Below are 23,778 nucleotides of genomic sequence, written 5' to 3'. Positions count from 1 at the left end.
TTTGGGAAAAGAGAACAGTTGAAAGTACCTTTATAGATCAGCACTGATCATTCACTACTTGTTTTGTAGAAAAATTAAGCTCATTGGCAAAATGAAAACAAGACTTTCAGCCACTTTCTCTGCTTTTTTTTTCATTTCTTTCATGCAAGTTGAATATAACAAAGACATTTTTGTGTTATATGCATATTCCATATCGTTATAGCATATCGGCATATTTTCCCAAACTAATGAAAACAAATGCCTAGTGCCGCTTCATATTGAGATGTTTCTCTCCTTTTCCTTGATGCATTACAGTCTATGCTTGAACATCAGTACTTTTCGGAAAGCACTGAGGAAGTGCACTACACGAGTACAATCTCATAGCGCACTAACAGATGGTGATTGCTACAACCATTTTCTATGCAATATAACAGTGTTTTCTGTTACAAATGATCACTAGTCCACAAACAAAGAATATTATGGTGGCTATGTCCATTTTATGTATTCTTAGGTCTGAAGTTTTCTTACATATTTAAGCTAACTAGCTGCTGTTATTGCTTCATGATTATCAGCCAGAAGAGCAGTATCAATATTGTCACCTTACTGTAATTTGAATTTTAATCAGTGGATATTACTGTATTGCAGTTTTATATATTATTATATTGCTCCTTTAGCTGTCCTGTGGTCAGATAAAGTAATTACAAAGTTGCATTTTTGCTATAAGTTAGCTTGCCAACATCGCTGCAAGACTTCCAGTCAATCACATCCCAACATTGGTGATTAGTTTGGTGCCAGAAACCAAATTTGTCATTTGTTGTTATGCAACGAAGCACTCTGTGTACCGTCATTGGTAAACCTGATGAGAAAGTGAAAAATTATTTCATTGTGTTATTGTGGATATTGGTCCTGCTACACTATAACACGCTGCAGTTGTTAGAACAAGCAATTGTCCCAATCAACCCGGATGCACAAGGTCTCAACTTGGCAGTATTCCAAACAGCCCATCAGTGCTTGTTTTGTACCAATTTTCCTGTCACAGATTTTTTTGGCTTCAGTACAGGTACACAACTTCCACATTTGTAATTTCTCGTAAAAAGCTGTGATTTGCTCAGTTGCTTTTCTAACTGCGGTTGCAGCCATTACTGAGTCACAAAACTAAATTTATGTGAAACCCTAATGGAAAAGGGTCTGAAATGTGTGCAGCAATTTAGAGGTCCGGATAAAGGCTATGGTTAAAACTATTCTAGAAGCTGTTTTGAAATAAATTGCTGATGGTGATGACGTGATTTTGCACTTTTTATTTTTTGCTTTGTTTAAAATGAATTTATCAGTTTGCTATTTGCATCTTTAATTTTTGTTGTTTTAAAACCTGATTATTATTTTTATACATCCTGACAGTATAATAGAATGCATGCCAGCATGTTATAAGCTGTTCAGCTTTTGCTTGGTCAGGATAACATAAAAACTATTTCAGCATTTTTTTTCCCTCTTCAACAAAGTTCAGATAATTCCAGTTGTCATCATTTATGATTCATCATCAAATACTCGGTTAAAAATACCCTTGACCAAGGCATTTGCTTGAAACTCTATTGTTGCCGCATAGGGGCTGCCCACTGGTCTTAGTTTTTGCGATGGGTTAAAGAGACAGAACATTTTTTTCCTGCAGGAATCAATAAAGTCTATCTCGACTCACCATAAATCAGTCTTCATAAATCAATCTTCTTCTCTTTATTGATTCAGATAGGAAAAGGAGAAATGTGCTTAGTCTTTCTGTGTAGTTTGCAAGAACCTCTTTTGGGTAAACTTTACTGCACTTGTTCCTGCTGTATCAAAGAGCCTTAGTAGCCTTACTCCACCTCTCTATATTCTGGAGGCAGACAGCAAGCAAAAAAAGACAAATTTGCCCCTGAGGGATCAATACAGTGTCACAAAAAAATCCATTTAGATCCATTTGTGGTGTAAAACTGTAATTACCCAGAAAAATCCATGCTTTCAAACCCATCAGTAGCACCCATCGGTGTTGATAGAATTAAGGAAGAGGAGGAGCAGCGAGTGAACCGGTCATGGCAAGGGACACTTGCTGCACGAACACTGGGGTTAGACCTCCTGAGAGGGTTTTTTAAAAGCCAGCACTCATCTCCTCACTGAAACCATTCTGTGGAGAGCAAACTACCCCTCCTGCATGGAAACCAGAGCTTTGCTTTTTTTATCATTCATTTGCAATTTCTATATGTTCATTTTTCTTTGTTTTAGTCGTACTTATCACTCTAGTTGTTTTACATTTCCTTTTAGTACTTTTTAGACCTCTGTAGTGTTTTGTCATGTGACATTCTTATAGTTTTAATAGTGTGTTTCTGGATATTTTGAGGCCTTTTGTAGATATTTTGCATCTCTTTGTAGAAATTTTGAGTGTTTTGTTATTTTATATAAAGTTATACTAATTTAGTAACTTCACAATAGACTCTTTGGTCTCTGCTTTGCATCCCTTTGTTTAGTTTTTAGACTATTTTTGATAACATTTGTATGTAATGCATAATGTACATTTTTGAACTTTTCATAGGCTTTGTCACTTCTCATCTCTTCGTTCTGTTTCTAAATCCATTTGTTGTGGTTTCACTTGCAGCAATGGTGACCTTGAAAGTTGTTGTAGTATGTCTTTGATGCTGGTTGGCACCTCTTTAAAGAAGTTTTGAGTCCTTTTCTGGTTTTTCATTTGTTTTACACCCAGTTATTGTAATATAGTAACTTTTAATAGACTCTGTTCATTCGTTTGTCATTTTATTTTGTTTCCAATTTGTAAAATCACGTGCCAGCAATTCATTTTCCCAAAGGCTCACATGGGAAACTGCTGCTTGTAAGAGTAGCTGTTACAATCAGGCAGTGAAAATGTGAAATAGGCACAGTTAAAATTAGAGATGGCACGATACCACTTTTTTATGTCCGATACCGATATCATAAATTTGGATATCTGCCGATACCGATATGAATCCGATATAGTGTTTTTTAATCAACAAAACTGTTTTTTAAATATCTTGCTGCATTTTGTATAAGTTCATACTCAAGTTTAAAACAACAACTACACTAAAGCTATTCTGTTATACCTGTATGCAAAAAAAATATTTCATAGTTCAGCAATACTGATCAATCTAATAAACTTAAACCTACACCATCCTCCCTATTCTGGTATTTTAAAGAGTACTTAGCAGAAATATTAAGCAACCTAACTAATAGGGTTCCAACTCCCAGCAACAACAAAAATAAATAAATAAAAAATAGGGAACCACCCCTCACGCTCCACCTCATGATGCTTAATCGACGTAATCAACCTTAATTTGATGCAGTGTGAAAAAAAATGCACAGAAATCAATTATTTTTCAAGAAATATTAAATAGATTCAACATCTTTCTTCAACAAAATTGCAGACTGCACAGATAGTACCTTCCCAAAGGAAAAAGTACTATAGCTTACTAGGGTATATTAGACTTACTAGTTACTATATACAGTAATTGACTTCTATTCATTTTACATCAAATTAAAACTTTGGGTGTTAGATAATTATTTATTTAAAGCTCGACATTTTAAATGAGAATAAGAAAGAAAAGTATGTCTTTGTGCCCCTTTTCCCTGTTAATGCCCTATCGGCCCCCCTGGCTAAACTTTGCTAGATCCGCCCCTGCACAGTTACCAGCGTCAGCTACGTAGAAAAAGATCCTGGAGTAGAAAGTAATATTAAATAAATTCTAACAACAGCTGATCAAGCTTAAACGTGCTGCTGTTGTTCAGCCGCTGGTTTCCTCTTTCTGGTGCAAAGTGGGCCAAAAGCAAACTAGAGACAAGGACTCGCGACAGAAAAGCCGATCAGCTGATCGTTAAGCAGTTTCATGATTGAAGTAGCAGCCGGAGAGCGAGAGGCAGTCGCTTGTTAAGCTTAAGGCAGGAATGCTTTACAAACATTCAGAGATGGACTTACACACTTGCTTTACTTCTCTCGGGGATAACTTTGTCGGAGATGAAATGCCGGGTTGCTAGCGAAGCTCCACATGCTATCCAGACCACCGACAGGTCCCGCATGCCACAGCCCCTCTATCACGTGATGCATACTGCTCCGACGTGCTAAAGTTCTGAGGTGAGTTACGGGTGTTGCAAGTTTTGTGAGGTGCTTTCGTGATATTTAATGGATCGGATTACATTTTTTATTTTTCTCCGATATCCGATCCAGTAATTTAGGTCAGTATCGGACCGATACGTAATATCAGATCGGTCCATCTCTAGTTAAAATGCCAATGTGTTATTGCAGTTTAATCAACATTGACAAAAACTGTTGTGCACAAAATGTGCATGGTTTTGCAAAAAAAGGACTTTTAACTTTATACAAAGTGCTACTGCTATTTTACTTGTAGTTGAATTATATAATCTGCAGTTTTTCAGTCTGTTTTGTTTTTTTTTCTTCAGTGAGCGAAATCAATGTCCGAGGTGAAAACATGAAGGACGGTCACATCAACAGCAAATGTAGCATCTGCCTTCTATTCTGCATCTGAGAGCTCTGGAATGTCCTTGTCCTTCTTCTCACAAAACTCGTATTTCAGCTCTCAGGTCCCACACTCTGTTAGCTTTTTGGCCAGGCTGAGCCACCTGACAGCTTCCTCATGCATCTACTTTAAAAATGCAACAGTTTTTCACAGCCCCAGCTTATCGAAGCATTCGTTTTCCCCCATGAACGAATCACTCCTGACACTGAGTGCATTGCTGCCATCCCCTTTGTAATCTCAAACTTTAACTGGACTGTGTTGCAAACATTGCATCTGTCATCAAGGACCAAGAAGAACATTTTAAATTGTCCGCTGTATGTCAACTGAAGTTCCAGATTTCCCGCAACGTCTTGTTACGGCATAAGAGAGTCCACCAAACAATCGGCTATCAGGGAGTTTATCAGTACAATGCCTAGATGTGGTTTATAGGGGTTTTTCTAACTTTTCATAGACTTTATTTGTCCCTTTGTCATTGTTCTGCATCTTTTTGTGGAGGTGTGAAGTTTTACCTCCACTTGTAGTCATATTTTAACTTTCTGTGTTTTGATGTAGATTTTTTACATCTCTTTGGAGACCTTTTTGAGGTTATTTGACATCCCTTTGTGAGCACTGGATAACTACTTTACTTTTAGTTAGTTTGTAACTCTTTGTGGTCTCTTTGCGTGTACGAATAGACTTTAGATTTTATGTCTTATATTAAATGTTTACATTGACTTTTGGCCCAGAGATGACTGTACAGACCGAGCAGTGTTATTATTTATCAGTCTGTAGTTTTGCTTTGTTTTTCCCATTCCGCCATGTTCTCCTTCTCATGGGAATATCAGCTGTGTTATCCAGCTCTGCTCTGTCAGGTGACGTCTGCGAGTACATCTCATGAAGATAACACATCACATCGACCTAGATGATGAATGTGTTTATGTCTGTAAATAGCTTTTTCTGCTTTGTGATGACCTTCTGTCTTCAATTTGTTTTTTGATCTAGCACCTGTACAAGTTGTTTGTCTGCGCCCAGTATACCTGTTCAGCAATCCATCAATGACTACTGGACTCATAACATTTTGTGTCACAGAGCATTGCAATTTATTTTTGCTGTTTGTGCCTGTTGGGTTTTATTGTATATTTTCTCTTCCTTACTTTGCATTGCACCGTTACTGTTTTGCTCTCCCTGTCTCCACATCTCTCTCTCTGGCTCTGTTTGTCTATTTGCTTCTCTCGCACAGTTTTTCAAAGGATTACAGTGAAATTTGAGGCTGAGGATTATGAAAATCAATGCTGTGTTCAGTTGCAGTGAGGTTAGCTGCTAAGGATTTGTACACAACATGAGGCAGTCAGTGGATATGTTGTCCTCAGCTGCTGTAAGTGTTGAAATGTGTGTAAAGTGGCCTTTTCAGTTGGGAGCCCGCAGACAGTCTGGAGGTGGGGAGGCTTTGATGGGAGGGAAATCGCCAGAAACTAATCAATACTACACATCCTGCTAGGAAAGTACTCTCTCACACACGTTGTGCATACACTTGGATATAGTTCGCACATTTGCAATCACACTGCTACCTTTCATTTAACACTTCTTTACCCCTCTGTACCTCTCAGCAGCATGTGTGAAGGAATGGCTTGGTGTGTGTGAAAAGGAGAATGGGGAAAACAAAGACTACGGCAAAACGATAGCTGTCTTCTTTATGCATATGAGTTTTTGTGCATGGCTGTCTGCGGGTAGCACTAGGATGTGTTGACGCACTGCAGTCTGGTGGTATAGTGCCTATTGTGGAGAAAGTGAGAGGCCTCATTAAAAATGTATGGAGCACAGATATCAGCCACCGACCAACTGCGGCCTCTCGGGATGGACAACAGTCTGAAAGTGTTCTACGATGGGAGATGAGTGGTGTGCATGTGCACATGTATACGACCGTGTTGTTAAGCCTATATTATGTTTTTTGGTGATGGATGTCTGGACACTTGCTCTCAGTTCAGAAGCTGGGAAGACTGTGCTTTGATTCTTTGAGTCTTGCTGCTTCCTTTCATGCTGAAACTGTTCCCATTTAGATACTTTTTATGATAACGCAGGCACTATAATTGTAAGCCTAATCTTGTCTTCAGGGCAGCTTTTGCAAAAATTAAAGCCTGTGCTGTATAATCTTTAAAGGTTAACACAAATGACAAAAAAAAATAAAAATCACTTGCCTCCAGTGGTATCTAGCTATGCAGATAATTTGAGCTTGATTGCTGAGAGTCCTATTTGTAAAATCTGCATCCACCTTAATGCAATGGGATGTGTAATAATCATTGTCTTGATTAGATTGTATATAGAAGACAAACACAACCACTGTGACTACACCCATTTGGCTTGGAAAATCAACACCTTATTTTGTATTGCATTACAAATGTTCCAAAAGGAATCAAACACCAGAAACATGATTAACATGTCCAATCTAATTCAATTCATTTTATTTATGTAATGCCATACTGCAAATTTTGCAAGTAAATGCACAGCTAGTATTTTCACATATTCGGTATAGGCTTTAAATAAAGGTATGTTTTTTTTGTTGTTTTTTTCTAAACAAAAACAAAAAAAATTAACTTATAGGAAAGAAACAAAGTTTCAATCCTATCACAGTTGGTATCAATACAATCAATAAAGTAGAGGTCTCAAAAACTTGGCATTGACATGAGGGTCTAAGGCAGGGGTGTCCATCTCCAGGCTCAAGGGCCAGTGTCCTGCAGGTTTTAGATGTGTCCTTGATCCAACACAGTTGATTTAAATGGCTAAATTACCTCCTCAACATGTCTTGAGGTTCTCCAGAGGCCTGGTGATGAACTAATCATTTGATTTAGGATGATATCTAAAACCTGCAGGACACCCGCCCTTGAGCCTGGAATTGGACACCCCTGGTCTAAGGGAATTTACTATAACTTTATATATTGCCTCTGGGCCTGAAAAGTGAAACCTATATGGAAACACCTTAAACCTGCATTCTTTCTTATGTTTTCTTTATCACATGGCAACTGTTTGCAAAAAGAAGTGCAGTTGTGTAGAACTCTATAGAAAAAACAGGCCCTCAGTTACACTGATTCATTCCCTCAGTAAGCACGTTTCCGAGGAGTCTGTGCTTGTACTAAATACAGCATAATGCTCATTTTGTAAATCATGGTCTCCATTAGTGTAGAATATGATTTAGGGCAGGCCAGCTAAGTTTGAATGTGCAGTGTCTCTCTCATTATTAAGATCCAGCACAAACTCGTGACACCTGCTTGAAAAATCTAAGATCACAGTGGCCAGAATGTTAAGTTGCCAATCGAGGAAATGCAGTTTTTGCTGTTTCTGTGTCTGCTTTATTTTTCACTCCCAGGGGTTGCTTCTTGATCTTGTCCAGATCCATAGTCCATTATGTGAAAAGTGAAAACTAAACTAAAACTAGGTCAGTATTTCATCAGTTATTAATCAAACACATATGCTGCTAACGGCATCCTAGCTTGTTTAGCTTGCCATACGATGTAGTTCTTTTGTATTTGACGTCAGTCAGGAAGAGTTTTAAAATAGCATTAGCTGCATTCGGTTCCCACACATTTCTTAAATGACATGTAGAGTTCTGGTACATTTTTAAAGCTACTCTTCATGTTGCAGGAGGAGAAGTCAGTGTCAGGATTTCAGGCAGTTTAGTATATGGTACAATGTGACATTTCTTTGTAGTTTTTCTATCTGAAAATGGAGCTAACTAGCAAGAGAAGGTTGTTTGGTGCACACACGCCAACAGCAAAAACAGAGTGAACAGAGAGGGCTTTTTTTTTCATTTTGTTTTTTTAAAGCTATATCAAATTGTGTGTCATGTCTGTGGTTGTGCATAGATTCAGACTGTTATTTTTGTACCCCTAATTAGAGACGAAAACTGGCCTTTTTTTCTTGTCATTGGTGAGAAATGGTATTTGGAATCACAGCGTTACAGTTTCATTGAGCAGCCCTCAGGAGTGTTGGGTCATTCATAGTTGTGGCAGCTCACCTTCAGTGTCATGTGGGATTTTGGATGTCGGCAGCCTCAACACAAGCGCGTCCTCTCTGATGCATAACGAAGCCTTTCTTCACATCATTCTTACTTTGCTGATCCATCATTACAACAGTAGCTGAGCGCTGCCACACTCTGCTGCACGGCGTTTCAATCAACATCAATGTCAGCAGTACGAATCATCACGGCTGATTGTCAAGGTGTGTGTGTGAGTGCGTGTGTGAGCATCTGTTTATGTGTTGGCGGGCGCCCATGTGGGCGTGTATGTAAATGCTGCTGTAAGACAGCTGAATGCCTGTGCTTTACTGAGAGCTTGGCACCAGGGGAAAATGAAAAGGCCGGGAGAATAATGACAGATTTATAATTACAGAATCTTGCGTTCAGCGCTACTCAGCAACTGTCTGGGGAAGGCAATCTGGCTGTAATTTTTGCTGATCAGGCCTGTCACAGACTTAAGGGTCACACTACACTAATGCCGAAATACACACACACAAACACACAAATATGCACATGCACGCAGGTGTGCGCGGTGCTTCGCTCTCGCTGTCATTTATGCAGATGTCAGGCCGGGAGAAGAACGCAAACAGACACACAAACACTCGCACTGAAATTTAATCGAAAATTGTGGCACGCCAGCAAATTGCCTGGTTAATTTGCAAGAGCTAAAAGCATCAAGTAAGCTCCAGATTCCTGGAGAAATTGATGTTTTTTTCAGTCTGCCACAAAAACACAGCAGAAACGCCAGCTCGGTGGAAGAAAGCAACAAATTCATTATGTAGAGAAATGTCTGTGAAGGTTCTCAGTCATCCAGGTCATCGTAGTCAAAGGAGCTTGCAAAGAAAAGTGTCTGGACTTCTTTAAGTTACTTGAAGACGTTTCACCTCTCATCCGAGAAGCTTCTTCAATCTCAGGAATTCGCATGATAAGGTGGGGCCAGGTTTCACAATGAACTCACCCGAAACTCTGGCTGATTGGGACCCACACCCAGTTTCACACCTTGGCTCAGGCGATTAGAGGATCATCAGGGGGTCCTTTTGTCCTTCTGTGGGGGGTCACTCCCACTAGGTTTATATCTGGGACTCTCCACCATTTGACCTTAGAACTGAAGAAGCTTCTCGGATGAGAGGTGAAACGTCTTCAAGTAACTTAAAGAAGTCCAGACGCTTTTCTTTGCAAGCTCCTTTGACTATGTAGAGAAAACAAACTCGGCTAATTTTAGAGGTGAAAGATCAGGCCTTTAAACTACTTTGCTTCGTTTTAAAAAAAAAATGTAGGTCACACCTTGTGACGCCTGCCTCGCATCTCGAGCCCATCATTATGATTTTGTGAATTTCTAAGCAGGTTTAAGTTTAGTTGAAGGACGTTATATTAGCTTGTTATAAAGCCAGATACAAGAAACAAGCTTTTCTGCATAGTACAATGGATTTTCAACAATGGCATTGGCATATTAACATATAAGTTGTTATTATTTTACATTTAAGCTATTCTATCTTATCTCCAATGAATTCCACACCCGACAGCTTGAATTGTATGTGAGTGTGTGCTGTTTTCTCCACAACATTAAAATGCACTGCTTTGTTATCTACAGTTCTTTCATTATTAATTGCTTCCTGCCTTTGTAAGAGAACATCATTTGTCAGTCAAGCCCTCGGTGCAGCCTCTCTCTTTTTTTTTCTTTTGCAGAAGTTAAATACATTTGCTATTGTGTCAAATTGAATGAGCCGAAACCCCAGTTTGAACAGGATTACTATGCATGGTCCAGCATTCTGTCTGAGTGCAAATGTAGGGTTTTTTTGCTGTCTTGCCTTTAATCCCTGAATGAATTTGTCTCCGGCAGCCAAACACACAAAGCAGCGTTTCCAGAATAAGGATTCTCTCATTTTTATTAATATTTCTGTTTTCATTATTTTAGATTTTTGACTTTGATAATCAGAAGGTTTGCTGTAACATGGATATTTGTTTTGTTCGTTAGGTGTGTCTGCAACATCGACTGTTCCCACATCAGCTTCAACCCAGTGTGCGCCTCAGATGGTCGTTCCTATGACAACCCCTGCCAGGTGAAGGAGGCATCCTGTCAGAAGCAGGAGCGCATCGAGGTCAAGTACCTGGGCCACTGCCACGGTCAGACTCTCAAATGCACACTAGCACACTGACTCTGAAAGGCACAACAACACTTTCACAAACGCAGCGGAAGCCGTCAGTGTACCTCCATGAACAGGTGTTTGCGTCACGTTGGAGTGAAAACACGGAGGCAAATGAGGCATCGTGCAGAGCTAAATGCAGGCGGCGTGATTTTGCATCTCCCTCCAACTGCAGTTCCAGCCACATTTTATAATTACAGAAAGTTTCACTCAATCAAATTTTGGAATGGTGTGGAAAGATAATCCTCAGAGCCGCTGCTGCTACATATACAGATAATTTTACACAATGTTAATCCCTCCTTTTTTTAATGTAGTATCTTTGATTTTGGCGCACTATTTCTGGGGATAAAGTTGTTTTTTTTATTAATCTCAGTGCTTTAATCCTTAAACTGAGTTATAGTTCGAATACATGTAGAAGACAGAGACAGACAAATGTGTTTTTATTTCATTTAATGTCATTTACGGTTTGTGTGGTTTAAAACCTAAAATCAAATCAAATCAAATCACTTTTTATTGTCACATCACATGTGCAGGCACACTGGCACAGCACATGCGAGTGAAATTCTTGTGTGCGAGCCCCACAAGCAACAGAGATGTGCAAACACAACAACACAAACGAGCAAAATACAAGAATGGCCAACCTGAAACTAATAAATATATGTACAATATATAATAGTGTATGCATTTCTGGATGTGTATACTAAATATTTTCCTGTGTGTGTGTGTGTGTGTGTGTGTGTGTGTGTGTGTGTGTGTGTGTGTGTGTGTGTATACACACTTTTACAAATTAAATAGTAAAAAAATAAAATAAAATAATAATAATAATAAAATATATAAAATATACAGAGTTGAATATGTGCAAAACAAGTGGCATTTATATACAGTGTGGAGTGCATAATGTTGAAGTTCCAGTAGTGAAGCTGAGGTGTCTATGACGTGTTCAGCAGTCTGATGGCCTGATGGAAAAAGCTGTCTCTCAGTCTGCTGGTACGGGACCGGATGCTGCAGAACCTCCTTCCTGATGGAAGCAGTCTGAACAGTTTATGGCTGGGGTGACTGGAGTCCTTGATGATCCTCCCCGCTTTCCTCAGGCACCGCTTCCTCTAGATGTCTTGGAGGGAGGGAAGCTCACCTCCAATTATCCGTTCAGAGCACCGCACTACTCGCTGGAGAGCTTTGCAGTTGTAGGCGGTGCTGTTGCCATACCAGGTGGTGATGCATCCAGTGAGGATGCTCTCAATGGCACAGTGATAGAAGGTCCTGAGGATGCGGGGGCTCATGCCGAATCTTTTCAGTCTCCTGAGAAAGAAGAGGCGCTGCTGCGCCTTCTTCACTGTTTTGTTTGTGTGTACTGACCACGTAAGATCCTCAGCCAGGTGTACGCCAAGGAACCGGAAGCTGCTCACTCTCTCCACAGCAGCGCCGTTGATGGTGATGGGGGTGTGTACTTCTCTGCACCTCCGGAAGTCCACTATCAACTCCTTTGTCTTTGCGACGTTGAGGGTGAGATGGTTGTCTTGACACCAGTGGGTCAGGGCGCTGACCTCCTCCCTGTAAGCCGTCTCATCACCGTTGGTGATAAGACCCACCACTGTAGTGTCGTCCGCAAACTTCACAATGATGTTGGAGCTGTTAGTGGCTGTGCAGTCGTAGGTGTAGAGTGAGTACAGGAGAGGGCTCAGTACACACCCCTGTGGAGCACCAGTGTTCAGTGTGATGGGGGATGAGGTGATGCTGCCCAGTCTGACCACCTGGCGTCTGTCAGACAGGAAGCTAAGGATCCAGCTGCAGAGGGAGCTGCTCAGTCCTAGATCCTGCAGTTTCCTGTCCAGCTTCGAGGGAACGATGGTATTGAATGCTGAGCTGTAATCTACAAACAGCATCCTCACATACGTGTCTCTCTTCTCCAGGTGTGACAGGGCAGTGTGTAGTGTCAGGGCTATGGCATCGTCAGTGGACCTGTTGTGGCGGTATGCAAACTGTAGAGGGTCCAGTGAGTCGGGTAGTGCAGAGCAGATGAAGTCCCTGACCAGCTTCTCGAAGCATTTGCTTACGATGGGGGTCAGGGCTACAGGTCGCCAGTCGTTCAATGAGGAGATGGTGGAGGATTTGGGTACAGGGACGATGGTGGCCATTTTGAAGCAGGCTGGGACTACAGACAGAGAGAGGGAAAGGTTGAAGATGTGCGTGAACACTCCAGCCAGCTGAGCCGCGCATGACCTGAGGACGCGGCCGGGAATCCCGTCCGGACCAGTAGCTTTGCGTGCGTTCACCTTCCTGAAGCACTTCCGCACATCCTCCTCAGACACAGTGTGCGCACTGACGTCATCCGCGGTGCGCACACTGTCCGGTCTCATGGTGTTCGCTGTGTCGAATCTAGCGTAGAATACGTTTAGATCCTCACACAGAGAGGCCGTGGTCTGCGGTGTGCTGGTTTTCCCTCTAAAGTCTGTGATCGTGTTTAGTCCCTGCCACATACTCCGAGGGTTGTCAAACTGTTGTTCCACCCTGTCCCTGTACTCACGTTTGGCTGCTTTGATCGTCTTCCGGAGTTGGTAATGTGCGTGTTTGTAGTCCGTATTATCAGTATAATCAGTATTATAGTACTGAGTATTCTTGACTATAATGGAACTAAATGGTATTCATGTGGAGCTCCAACTACCAAAATATAGCTGTAGTTATAGATATGAAAGATTTGAAGCACCAGATTTCCATGGACCTTTTTTGTCCAAGCTGAATCTGCTCAGCAAGTCATGCCCTTAAAAACACAGTTCCTTTCAGTTTAAAGTTTGTTAGAAAAATCTTTTCAGACTATCACAAAGGTTTGAATTCAACCAGATTTTAACAATTAGCAATTTTGTTGCTATTCTGCTAATTCTGTTGAATAGTTGAAGGTTACATTTTGTTCAAAACATCAGGTTTAGTAGACTTTAGACAACTGTTGTGATTTGAGGCTATATAAATAAAATTGAATATTAACTTTTAAATCACACCTGAGTTGTTTCAAAATTGCAAATGCACATCTTAATACAAAATTTGATTTAACTTTTATTTGGTTGCTTCAAGCAACCCCAGTTACTCAAACCAGTCATTACAACCAATACAGAAGATCTCACCATATTGGACAACAGAAGATAAGGAAAACGTTACCTGGTCCATTGAGTCTCGACTTCTGCTGTGACTTTTGGATGGCAGGATCAGAACTTGGTGTAAACAACATGAAACGATGGATCCATCCAGCCTTGTATCAGTGATTCAGATTGGTGTTGGTGGTGTAATGGTGTGGGGGATATTTTCTTAGCACTTTATGTCCCTTAGCACCAAGTGACCATCGTTTAAATGTCCATCCATTTATGGTCATAGTGTTTCATCTATTGCTTCCAGCAGGGTAACACACCATATCCCAAAGCTTCTTCAGTCTGTGAAGTGAAGAATTAGGGCAAATGTGGGTTCTACCCAGTACTAGCAAGGTGTACCTAATAATGTGTCCAGTGAGTGTATATCCATGGCCTGTAGACAGTCAAAGCTTAGTGTCCTCAGAGGCGAAGGCAGCACAGTGGTGCAGTGCTTAGCACTAACCTCTTAGCCAGAAAGTCTTGTTTTCTGGTCTGCTGGTCATCTGAACACTTTGCAAAGGTGTTGAGGAGAATCAGTGTCAGCCTCACTTTCCAGTTTACTGCGGCTCTCTTCTCATTATGTAACAGACTTTACTGCAGCCTGAGCTTGTCTGCACACTTTGTGGCTGGTCACCACCACCAACATTCACTTTACCGTAGTCGCAGCTAATTCCCTTGCACTCTGTGAGAGACTCACTTCCCACAGCGAACCCACTAAGTCAGACTGAGTCACTCACCAGATGCAGTTAGGCTCTGTTAAGATGTTGAGTGAAGCACTGGAGATGGACGGCGCGCTGACGACCTTATTCTTACTTTAATTATGGATTTGTTGTCTGTTGTTTTTATTGCTGCCTTCTGTGGGCTGTATGTACACGTAAGACTGCTTTGCACTGAGAGCATTATGTTTTCCAAAAGCCCATGGAAATGTAAGAACTTTCATTTTGGAATTATTTTAGGCATTATTTCCAGTCTATACAAGAATGCAACTCGGTAACCTTGTAGCTCAGCTCAGCGCAGAAACATCAGTGTTTATTGTCACAAAAGCTTCCTTTTGCAGATTGATACACCTGACACATGTCGTTTGGTAGCGGAAAAAAGTTCATACAAAAGTAAATCCTGTTGTGAGTGCTTTTTTTTTTTAACCAGGTGATGATTTCTAGAAATAGTTTCTGAGTTTTTAAATAAAGCTTTTTCAGAGAGTCATTTAGTTCCATTATGTGAAAGAAGAGACAGAAATCTCCCAAACTAGGTGATTTACACCTAAACATTCTAAAAGAAACACTACAGGCTTTGATTCTGGAGTCAAATGCACCTTTTAAGATCTGTAGTTATTTTTTTAGTGTAAGAGACCATTTGAGAGGTTCTAAGTACACACAGGACAAATAGGTCTTTTGAGAAGTAATGGGAAGTAAAGCAATCAGGGCTAACGAGCCCTGGAACACAAACAGAAATCTGTATTCCCTCATGTTATGTCCTGTGGGTCAGACCACCCCGTTTGATTCTGTTTCAATCAAGGAAAAAGACAAATAGCATGAAATGGAGGCACTGAGACGACCTCATGTTAGCAAGGACTCACAGTGACACCCCGGCACTTAGATGGCTGATTATGCTCCACTTTCATGCTATTAGGAAACGGCTTCTGCTACAGTAGCTCAACAAAAAGCGCAGATAACCTTGTGAAGATATTGTTGAACCTCAGCTCCACAGACAAATTTAACCAGATACTCGTTGAATCCACTGGAGCTGCAGTCTGTTGAGCTTGTAGCGTCTCGCCGCTGGCTACGTTTTAAAATTCATTTGTTTTCTTCATTTGATTTTTCTTAAGTGGATGTCACGCATGCGGGACTTGAGCTTCTGAACTCACTGAAATCTTTCTGAGTCTCTTTTCTTTTACTGTGCCTCAGGTGTTCTTGTGAATAAAGAAATAAATAAAAGAAGAAAAATAAGAAGTAAATTCTAAGTCACAGATCCAGCCACAAGTCTTGCGTCATGAATCTGAAGAATGCTTTCACAGCTTCTGTTTGAGGGAACGATCGTACTGACCTCTGGAAAAAAAGAAAAAATCAATCGCAATAAAATGATAATGATTTGAAGGTGATTTTGTCTAGCCATTGTGAAAAGTAGAACTCGATGCAGCGTCAATGGGGTGAGCAAAAATGCATTATTCCGTCTGATCTTTTCCACCCGACTCTGCTCCATTCTGGCCTTTGTTCGGTGTAATACATTAGGGGTGGCGGTTTCTGACTTGAAGAGAATGGCTCCCATTTATACGCATTAAGCACACAGGCGCACACTGCACATGAACCTTTTGTTGAGATGATAATTCACATTCAGTCCTCTTTACCTGCAGTAGCATCACTGTGCATGAGTAACCTGCGATGGAGCTGTAGGACAGGTTGCGGTGACCTGAGCTCAGCTTTAATGTGTCTTTGGCCTTTCCAGATGACATAATTGGGAACAAAGGCGGAGATGGACACTTCGCACGGACTGACCCCACGGGTGAGTGCTTCCATGATGGTGGCAGATAAGCACATAACATGTGCTGTCATTCAAAGATGAATTAGATTTTCTCCCAGACTTTCCTCTGTTCGTCATCCTTTCATGTTTCCCACTTGTTATAATTCATCTCTTCCTGAGGGGCAGTGGCAGATTTTAAGGGTCTCGTGTGTTTGTAGGGGAGAAAGAGGAGACCAGGAACGGACTGGCCCGCGGTTTGTCCATCCCCTGTCCAGATCGCTATAAAAACTACTGCGTCCATGGAGAGTGTCAGTTCCCCAGCGTCCTGGCTCAGCCTTCCTGCAGGTACACATGTACACATGCACACACACACACACACACACACACACACACACACACACACACACACACACACACACACACACACACACACACACACACACACACAGTTGTAGAGAGGTTCATAGGAAGAGGGGAAACAGAAAAACGACAATGATATTGCAAAGTGATAATACATGTTTTCGCACATGAACAGCGGATAACGTCAGGAGAATTAAATCAGGAGCTTTTTCGTGCTCCTTCTTTCTCACATGCAGCACACTGCAGGAGATAGTCTGTTTCACAGATGCGTTCTCACTTCTGGGAATTTGATTAATGCTGCAGTCACACCAGTGAAAATAGGCATGACCAAAATCATTGGGTCTGTGTGCAGTGAACTCAGAATCTCTTTGCTTTTGAATTAGCTGCTTCGAAGACCATTCGCAGTCAGCTGCCGTCTTCAAAGCGACTTTGGTGCAGCGACATGACGCTTAAAAGTGGCGGTAAGATGGAGTCCGTCTGCTGTTAGTTTGCACTGAATAGGGTCAAGTTGGCAATTACAGGCAATCTGTGGGGTGATAAAACGGCAATTAAGTGTGATTAAAAAAATAAAAATCGCAAATCTGTTGCCATCTGTTGCAAATCTGTTGCACAGAAATTCACATTAACCGCTTACATTCAGAAGCCAACCACAATCCCAAAGATCTGAAGACGTAATAAATTCAGAAATTCTCCACACATGGTCATGTAGTTGCTGCAGGATGGTCATTTAACTGTAAAATAACTTGGTGGGCCTCTGGGTGATCAGTTAACTGCTGCAACTACTTGCAATCGGTCCCTGAATGCAAACAAAAAAAAAACATAACTTTGTTCAAGTCACAGGTAAGATGTGCAGGATCAGTATACAAGCCAGACACTCGCCTACCTGCTCTGTTGTTGTATGAGCACAACAGGTCACACAGACAATGCACAGAGCAGGTAAAAGGCTGTTTAATTTTTGATGTCAAATTATGATATTTGCACTTGTTTGGTTTCATTTCTGGGCGTTCTTTAGGTTAGTGTCGGTGCCTAACGTAGCTGACCACTGTCTCATTATCTCTGTGAGGGTCTGGCTTCTGGCTTTTGACATTTGCCATGTCAAAAGCCAGGCATCTCGTGTCCTCCCATGACCACGAGATGCCTCCCACATAAACTGGTCACTCTCTATCGCTGGTTACCAATGATAACAGGCTTCTGAGTTCTGAGTTAGCCAGTGGAGGAAGCCTGTTGGTGGTGTGTTGTGAGACTGACAACAAATGTGGTTTGCGTCTTAAGCAAAGATACACATGTGACATATCAAGTTGCAACATTTGAACACAAGTTTGACATTCTGACTTAAAAGCTAGCCAGCCCACCATTGTTTCCTAAATATGATGTACTTGTAGCAGAGTATTCTGGATTGTAGATGGTATTAACTATTATTTATAATGAGAGAAATGGATTTTAAAAAGCTTCCCATCATCAATTTTATATTTATGTTAACTATTACGATCAGAGCGTTGGCCATTTTCTACTTATCAGTCGAGCATACCGTACTCATTAGGTTTCCACTCAAACAAACAAACCCTACACGAAGCGAGATGACTGAGGCCCGTTCTGTCTTTTTTATCACAAATTTGTTGTTCCTCTCTCTCTGTGTGATCTGCAGACACTAACAGGAAGTGTGGAATGTAAGACGGCTAATCAGCTGTAAAATTTAGAAATTGCTTGGCAAGTGCTGGAGCAAATTTATTTTTTAATCAGCCTTGTTTATTTTAAATGAATATAAGCCAGTGCGCTGAGAGCGAGAAGTGTTTAAGATCCCTCCTGCTGTAATGGTAGGACGGGCTGTTGACCAGTCAAATATGCTGCACTGCTTCAAATTAATCCCATGTTGGGTTTGTTGTTGCTTAATGAGGATGCTGGTGTTTCCATCCCCATGCTTTATGATCTAGGGTCTTATTTTGCGGTGTGCGGTGGGCTTCGGGTCTTGGACCCACAGACTTTGTGCCATCTGCAATCACACCTTTGACTGTGGTTCACATCCATACAGCACACAGTAAGAGGCTGAAGGGGGATATATACATATCAGAGAGGGTTGTGATTATAGTTGTTTTTTTTAAAGTGTCAGCTTCTGCTGCAGCTGTGCTATTCACAGACAGGCAGGGATTTTTCTCAGCTTAGAATGAGCCTTTGGGGAGGTGCACTCCTGAGGATGAGCGAGCCACTTATAATAAAGGCAGTGAGTCTGGTTTACCTCACTGGACAGAAATCAGTGCATTTCCTGCTATTTTTGGTCGTTTGATAAACAAAAACCTATCAAGATTTCACAGTATTGAAAATAATACCCTAGGGCGCTCTAAATATCCTGGTTATTAAGCTTGAGTAAATGGAGCCCAATTAATAAAACGCTTTAGAAAAATAATTTAATTAGAATGCCAGTGATTTTCCTTTGGCTCACAGCGAAAGTGGTTCGAGAGGATAGCCTGCATTTACAAAAAACCCTGAATACCTTAACAATCCCAAAGACACTCTGGGAATTCATATTGTTGTCTGCACAGCGCAGAGAGGCACAGCCTAAGCCCGCACTGCCACAGAAGTGCAGATGGCGTGTGTTTTATTGGTTTTACTGTATTTGTATAATGATGGCAGAAACTTACAGTAAAAAATTAATTGTAAAAAAAGAGTAATTTGCAGTATACGACTGCATCACTTGTTATAGGATGCGATTTGAGTTTTAATTCGACTCCAGCTCACATCATAAATGGTTACATTGTGTCATGAAATGTAACACAGCCATGACTGCTTTGCAACGTGCTTAACTTTTACTAAAAGAGAGAGTTGGAAAGGAGGTTTTATTTGAAAAATATTTTAATCCAGTATCTGATCATAACCTGAATGAAAAGTCCCAACAGACCAGTTTGCTGTACTGTATGTGGAGCAGTGGTGTAGTCTATTTTACTGTAGTAGGCATACTCCCTCGCAGTAATGTATACGCCAATGATGGAGCAGCACCTCATAAACACCAAACTCCCTAACACCCAGAATATACAGGCCAAGTGAGATAGATGTCCCACTTTTTCAATAGCTATAATGGTCTGACAGCTGTTGACATCCAACATATTCTATAACAATTTACGAGTCTGAAAGTCTACAATAACTGGTCGTAAACTAACTATACTCTTATTTGCATATAGTTATTGACTTTCAGTGTGTAATTCCAAATGCTTATATCATATGGGAGAATGCTGCTGTTGTAGAGCACTAAAGAAGCACCAGTTGCAGCATTCTGAAAGTATCGGCCGGCGATGGCCTCTTATTCTTGGTTCTTTAATGAGCTAGTCTGCAAACTGCCATCTTATCAGAATTGAGGTGGATTACATCTGACAATGTGCCGCTCTAAACAAGTGTAATATATATTTTTTGACTAGAACTAGTCACAAACTGTTCAGTTTTTAATAGTTTAATGTCTGCTTGAAAATTGAAGTAAAATAACTGAGTAAATTAGCATAATAGTTCATTCCATTATCATGTTTCTGTTCATTTGCAAAACAAAACAAAATCACTCAAATAAAAGTTCTGTCAAAAAATCCTTCCATCCACCATTTTTCTCAACTGGTTATCCAGTTCAGGGTCGCAGAGGGGAGGAGCCTATTGTAGCTGTCATAGTGTGAGTGTCACCAGTCATCTTCACATTCACATCCACACCAATTTCAGAATCTCCAATTTATAATCTCGCATGCATGTCTTTGGAGTTTGGGAGGAAGCCAGAGCGCCTCGAGACCCCTGCAGGTTCAAACCATTTTCTAGGGTGCAGCCAAGGGTTGGAAGGTCTCGGGTACAACGGTCTCGGATCTCATCTCTGCTTTTTGCAGATGATGTCGTTCTGTTGGCTTCATTGACCCATTACCTCCAGATTGCGCTGGGCAGTTTGCAGCCAAGTGTGAAGCATCTGGGGTAAAAAATAGCATCTCCAAGTCTGAGGCCATGATTCTCGGCCGGAAAAGGGTGGAGTGCCGACTACTGGTTGCCCTTGAGTTGCTACCCCAAACAGATGAATATCTTATGTAAGTATCTTGGGGTCTTGTTCATGAATGAAGGAAGAATGGAACAAGAGACTGACAGATGAATTAGCACAGTCATCAGTGATGAAGAAGCTGTTCCAGTCTGTTGTGTTGCAGAGCGAGCTGAGCATGAAAACAAAGCTGTCAGTCTATCAGTTGATATAATCCCACCCTCACCTGTGGTCAGGTTATCTGGGTGGTGATGGACAGAATGAGAATGGAAACAAATGGTGGAAAAGAGATTCCTCTGTAAGGTGTAGAAGCTCAACCTAAGAGATCAGACATTCGGGCGGGGGGGGGACTCGAGTAGAGTTACTACTCTTCCACAACGAAAGGACTCCATCACAATGCTGTGGGCATCTGATCTGGATGCATCCTGGGCACCTCCTAGGTGAAGTGTTTCAGACATATCCTACTATGAGAAGTCCCTGGACCGACTCAGAACACACTGGCTTGGGAATGGTTTCGTATGCCCCCAGAAGAGCTAGAGATGGATGGATGGATGGATGGATGGATGGATGGATGGATGGATGGAGATGTCACATTGTTATATACAAACATTTTTAGTTTTTAGTTTTCCATCTTTGGGTGTGATCGTACCGCTGAAGCACTCAGTTTTGTAGTTGTTATGCACACAGACTACTCTGTTGCCTGAACTTTGATCAGTACAATGCTCGTGTCTACCTGCCCATTTTCTTTGTGACAAAAATATAGCCCAAAAATAAAGGAAAGGGAGGACATATCCTGGGGCATTTTAAGCAGCTACAGAGAAATCCAGGCATCTTTTTGGTGCAGATGTGGTATAAAGCAGTAAATCATGTAGTACTACACCAGTGATTTGTGGGGATGTGTGGTTACTTTGTAGCAGCCTAGTGTCATTTGCATGTAACTGTGTACAAGTGTGCGTAATAGCTCGGCGCTCTGATGTTGCTGTGCTCTAATCATAAACTGCAGATGTATCAACATATCTGTGCCGCTGCCTTCGGATGGCTGCAGGGGATTCATGAACTGAAGCAGAAACTTGAAGCAGCTGCTGATAACAGACACTTTAAGAAACTCTCACATTCAATCATAGATAAATGCAGATGGATTTACTGGCTTTCCTGCTTCATCCATGTTCATTTATGATGTTGAATAAAAGTGATCAATTTAAATGATTTATTATTTTTATTAACCCTGAAAGCCTTATCCTGTTATTACTGCGTATTTGCTGGAATTATTAAATTTGTTATTGTTGATAAAATCTGCAAAGTGACAGCAAAGCGACAGACGCTGCAAGTCATTCTGTGCCAGCTCAGTCAAATCTTTATAAAAAAACATTATATGTGGAAGGAGGAAACTATGAATTATTTAAAGATTCGTGCTGTGTTTGAGATTTTTAAGTTGGTATTTACAGACAAAAAAATGTCATCAAATAAATTGTAATATTAGCAAACATAACTAAAGTAAATACAAAATACAGTTTTCAAATGATAATCGACTTTATTAGTAATTTATTAGTAATTTAAATTTAAAGTAAAAGCCCCCTGAATGAAATAAGTCATTGTGTCACCCTTGACAACTGCAACTGCTAATGAGTCTTTCAAATCTCACAGCGATGCCACATTGGAGGTGGTGAAGGTTAAACCAAAGCATCTCCATCCGATTTAAGTCCAAAACCATCAGTTTGTTGAGTCATTCAGACGGAGAGCTGTGTGTTTCAGATATACATAATCCAAGTTCACTTTAGTTTCAGGGCATGAACTGGTGGTCGGACAGAGAGCAGTTGTGGCAAGTCCTCAAGATCCTGAAGCAGCAAAGCAGCTCGCCAGACCACCACACTACCACCACCATGTTTGACTGTTGGTATGATGTTCTTGTTATGAAGTGCCGCGGTAGTTTTATGCCAGATAACGGAACTCAAACCTTCTAAAAAGTAAAACTTTTGTCTAAACAGTCCACAGAGTATTTTCCCAAACATATTGGGGATCATCATCGTCTCTTTCTTGTGCTGAATCATGAACTCTGCAGTTCTTGTGACCTCCTGATTCAACAGTAGGCTGCCTGCTCCTGAAAACGTTCACCACTGTTTCAGATTTCTCCAGTTTTGGATAATGGTTCTCGTCATGGTTCGTTGGAGTCCCAGAACCTTAGAAATGATTTTGATAGATGTGAGTTTGCTTCTCTGCTATTCTTGAGATTGTAGGACTATGAATTGCTTTTTGAGATTGTTTAGCCCGCTTTACTTTGTCAGAAAGGTTCTATTTAAGTGACTTCTCAATTCAACAGGTCTGGCAGTGATGAGGCCTGGGTGTACCTATTGAAATTAAACCCAGCTTTGCAAAATATGTGGATAATCACAGTTAATTCATGATTTAACAATGGCAGCAATTAATTTTTCACACAGAGTCGGGTAGGTTTGAAGAGACTTTTTTCCCTTAATAAATTAAATTATCATTTCAAACATGTATTTTTGTGTTAACTCAGCTTACCTTTGTCTAAAAATGAAATTTATTTGACGATCTAAAACATTTAAGTGCGAAGAAATCAGGAAGAGGGCAAATATCTTTTCATGTATGTGTTCAGGTCGTGGCTTATGATACAATATATAATGTACCAAGTCAAACATCTGGGTCCATTCAAGAGAGAAGCTGAAAGTATATTATGTCCCATAATGTTTTTTTTACTCAAGCCGTAACCTCCAGGACTGAAAAACGAATCCAATACTCTTAGTTAAAAAAGCTCGCTATCTAGCTGGAAATTAAGTATGATCATTTGTGGCCCTAAATAACAAAACAGTCACAGCTAAAATTCTCGAAGCTGTTTGAAAATGGTAGTAGGTGGGTTTAAATACATCCATCTACTATATACAGTCTATGTTTTTACCGTCACAGAAGAAACAGGTCCAATTCTGTACTGAGAGAGTGCAGCATTTAGTTGCTTCAGCATTTAATGTTGGAATTACGGACAATTACAAACTTTAGAGCATTTTCCTTTTTTGAAAATAAATTGATGCTTTCACTGTGTGTATCAAGCTGTCACTCTAAAACCAGAGTTCATGCGAAACCGTGAATTCTGTGCACCCCTGTGCCCCTATTTTGCCGACAGACACACCAGCTGAGAATTGGCCACACAGGTGCAAATTTCATATTCATACAGGCACACAGAATACACTTAACACAGGCA

General features: G+C 40.8%; 1 protein-coding gene across 1 annotated transcript in view; it reads left to right on the top strand.

Moving 5' to 3' along the window:
- The window catches only part of LOC146691292 (tomoregulin-2-like), a 136,849-nt gene that overhangs the window by 106,632 nt on the left and 6,439 nt on the right, over positions 1-23,778 (top strand). Inside the window, exons 6-8 of the mRNA XM_085434651.1 lie at positions 10,472-10,620; positions 16,199-16,255; positions 16,432-16,558. Coding sequence (XP_085290777.1) covers positions 10,472-10,620; positions 16,199-16,255; positions 16,432-16,558 — 333 coding nt within the window. The remainder of the gene's footprint in view (positions 1-10,471; positions 10,621-16,198; positions 16,256-16,431; positions 16,559-23,778) is intronic.

Source organism: Copadichromis virginalis, linkage group LG16, assembly GCF_057382275.1.
Source record: "Copadichromis virginalis isolate Kocher_CV1m ecotype Utaka linkage group LG16, C_Virginalis_male_GT1.1, whole genome shotgun sequence".
Taxonomy (NCBI): Eukaryota; Metazoa; Chordata; class Actinopteri; order Cichliformes; family Cichlidae; genus Copadichromis; species Copadichromis virginalis.
This window is presented reverse-complemented; position numbering and strand designations above follow the sequence as displayed.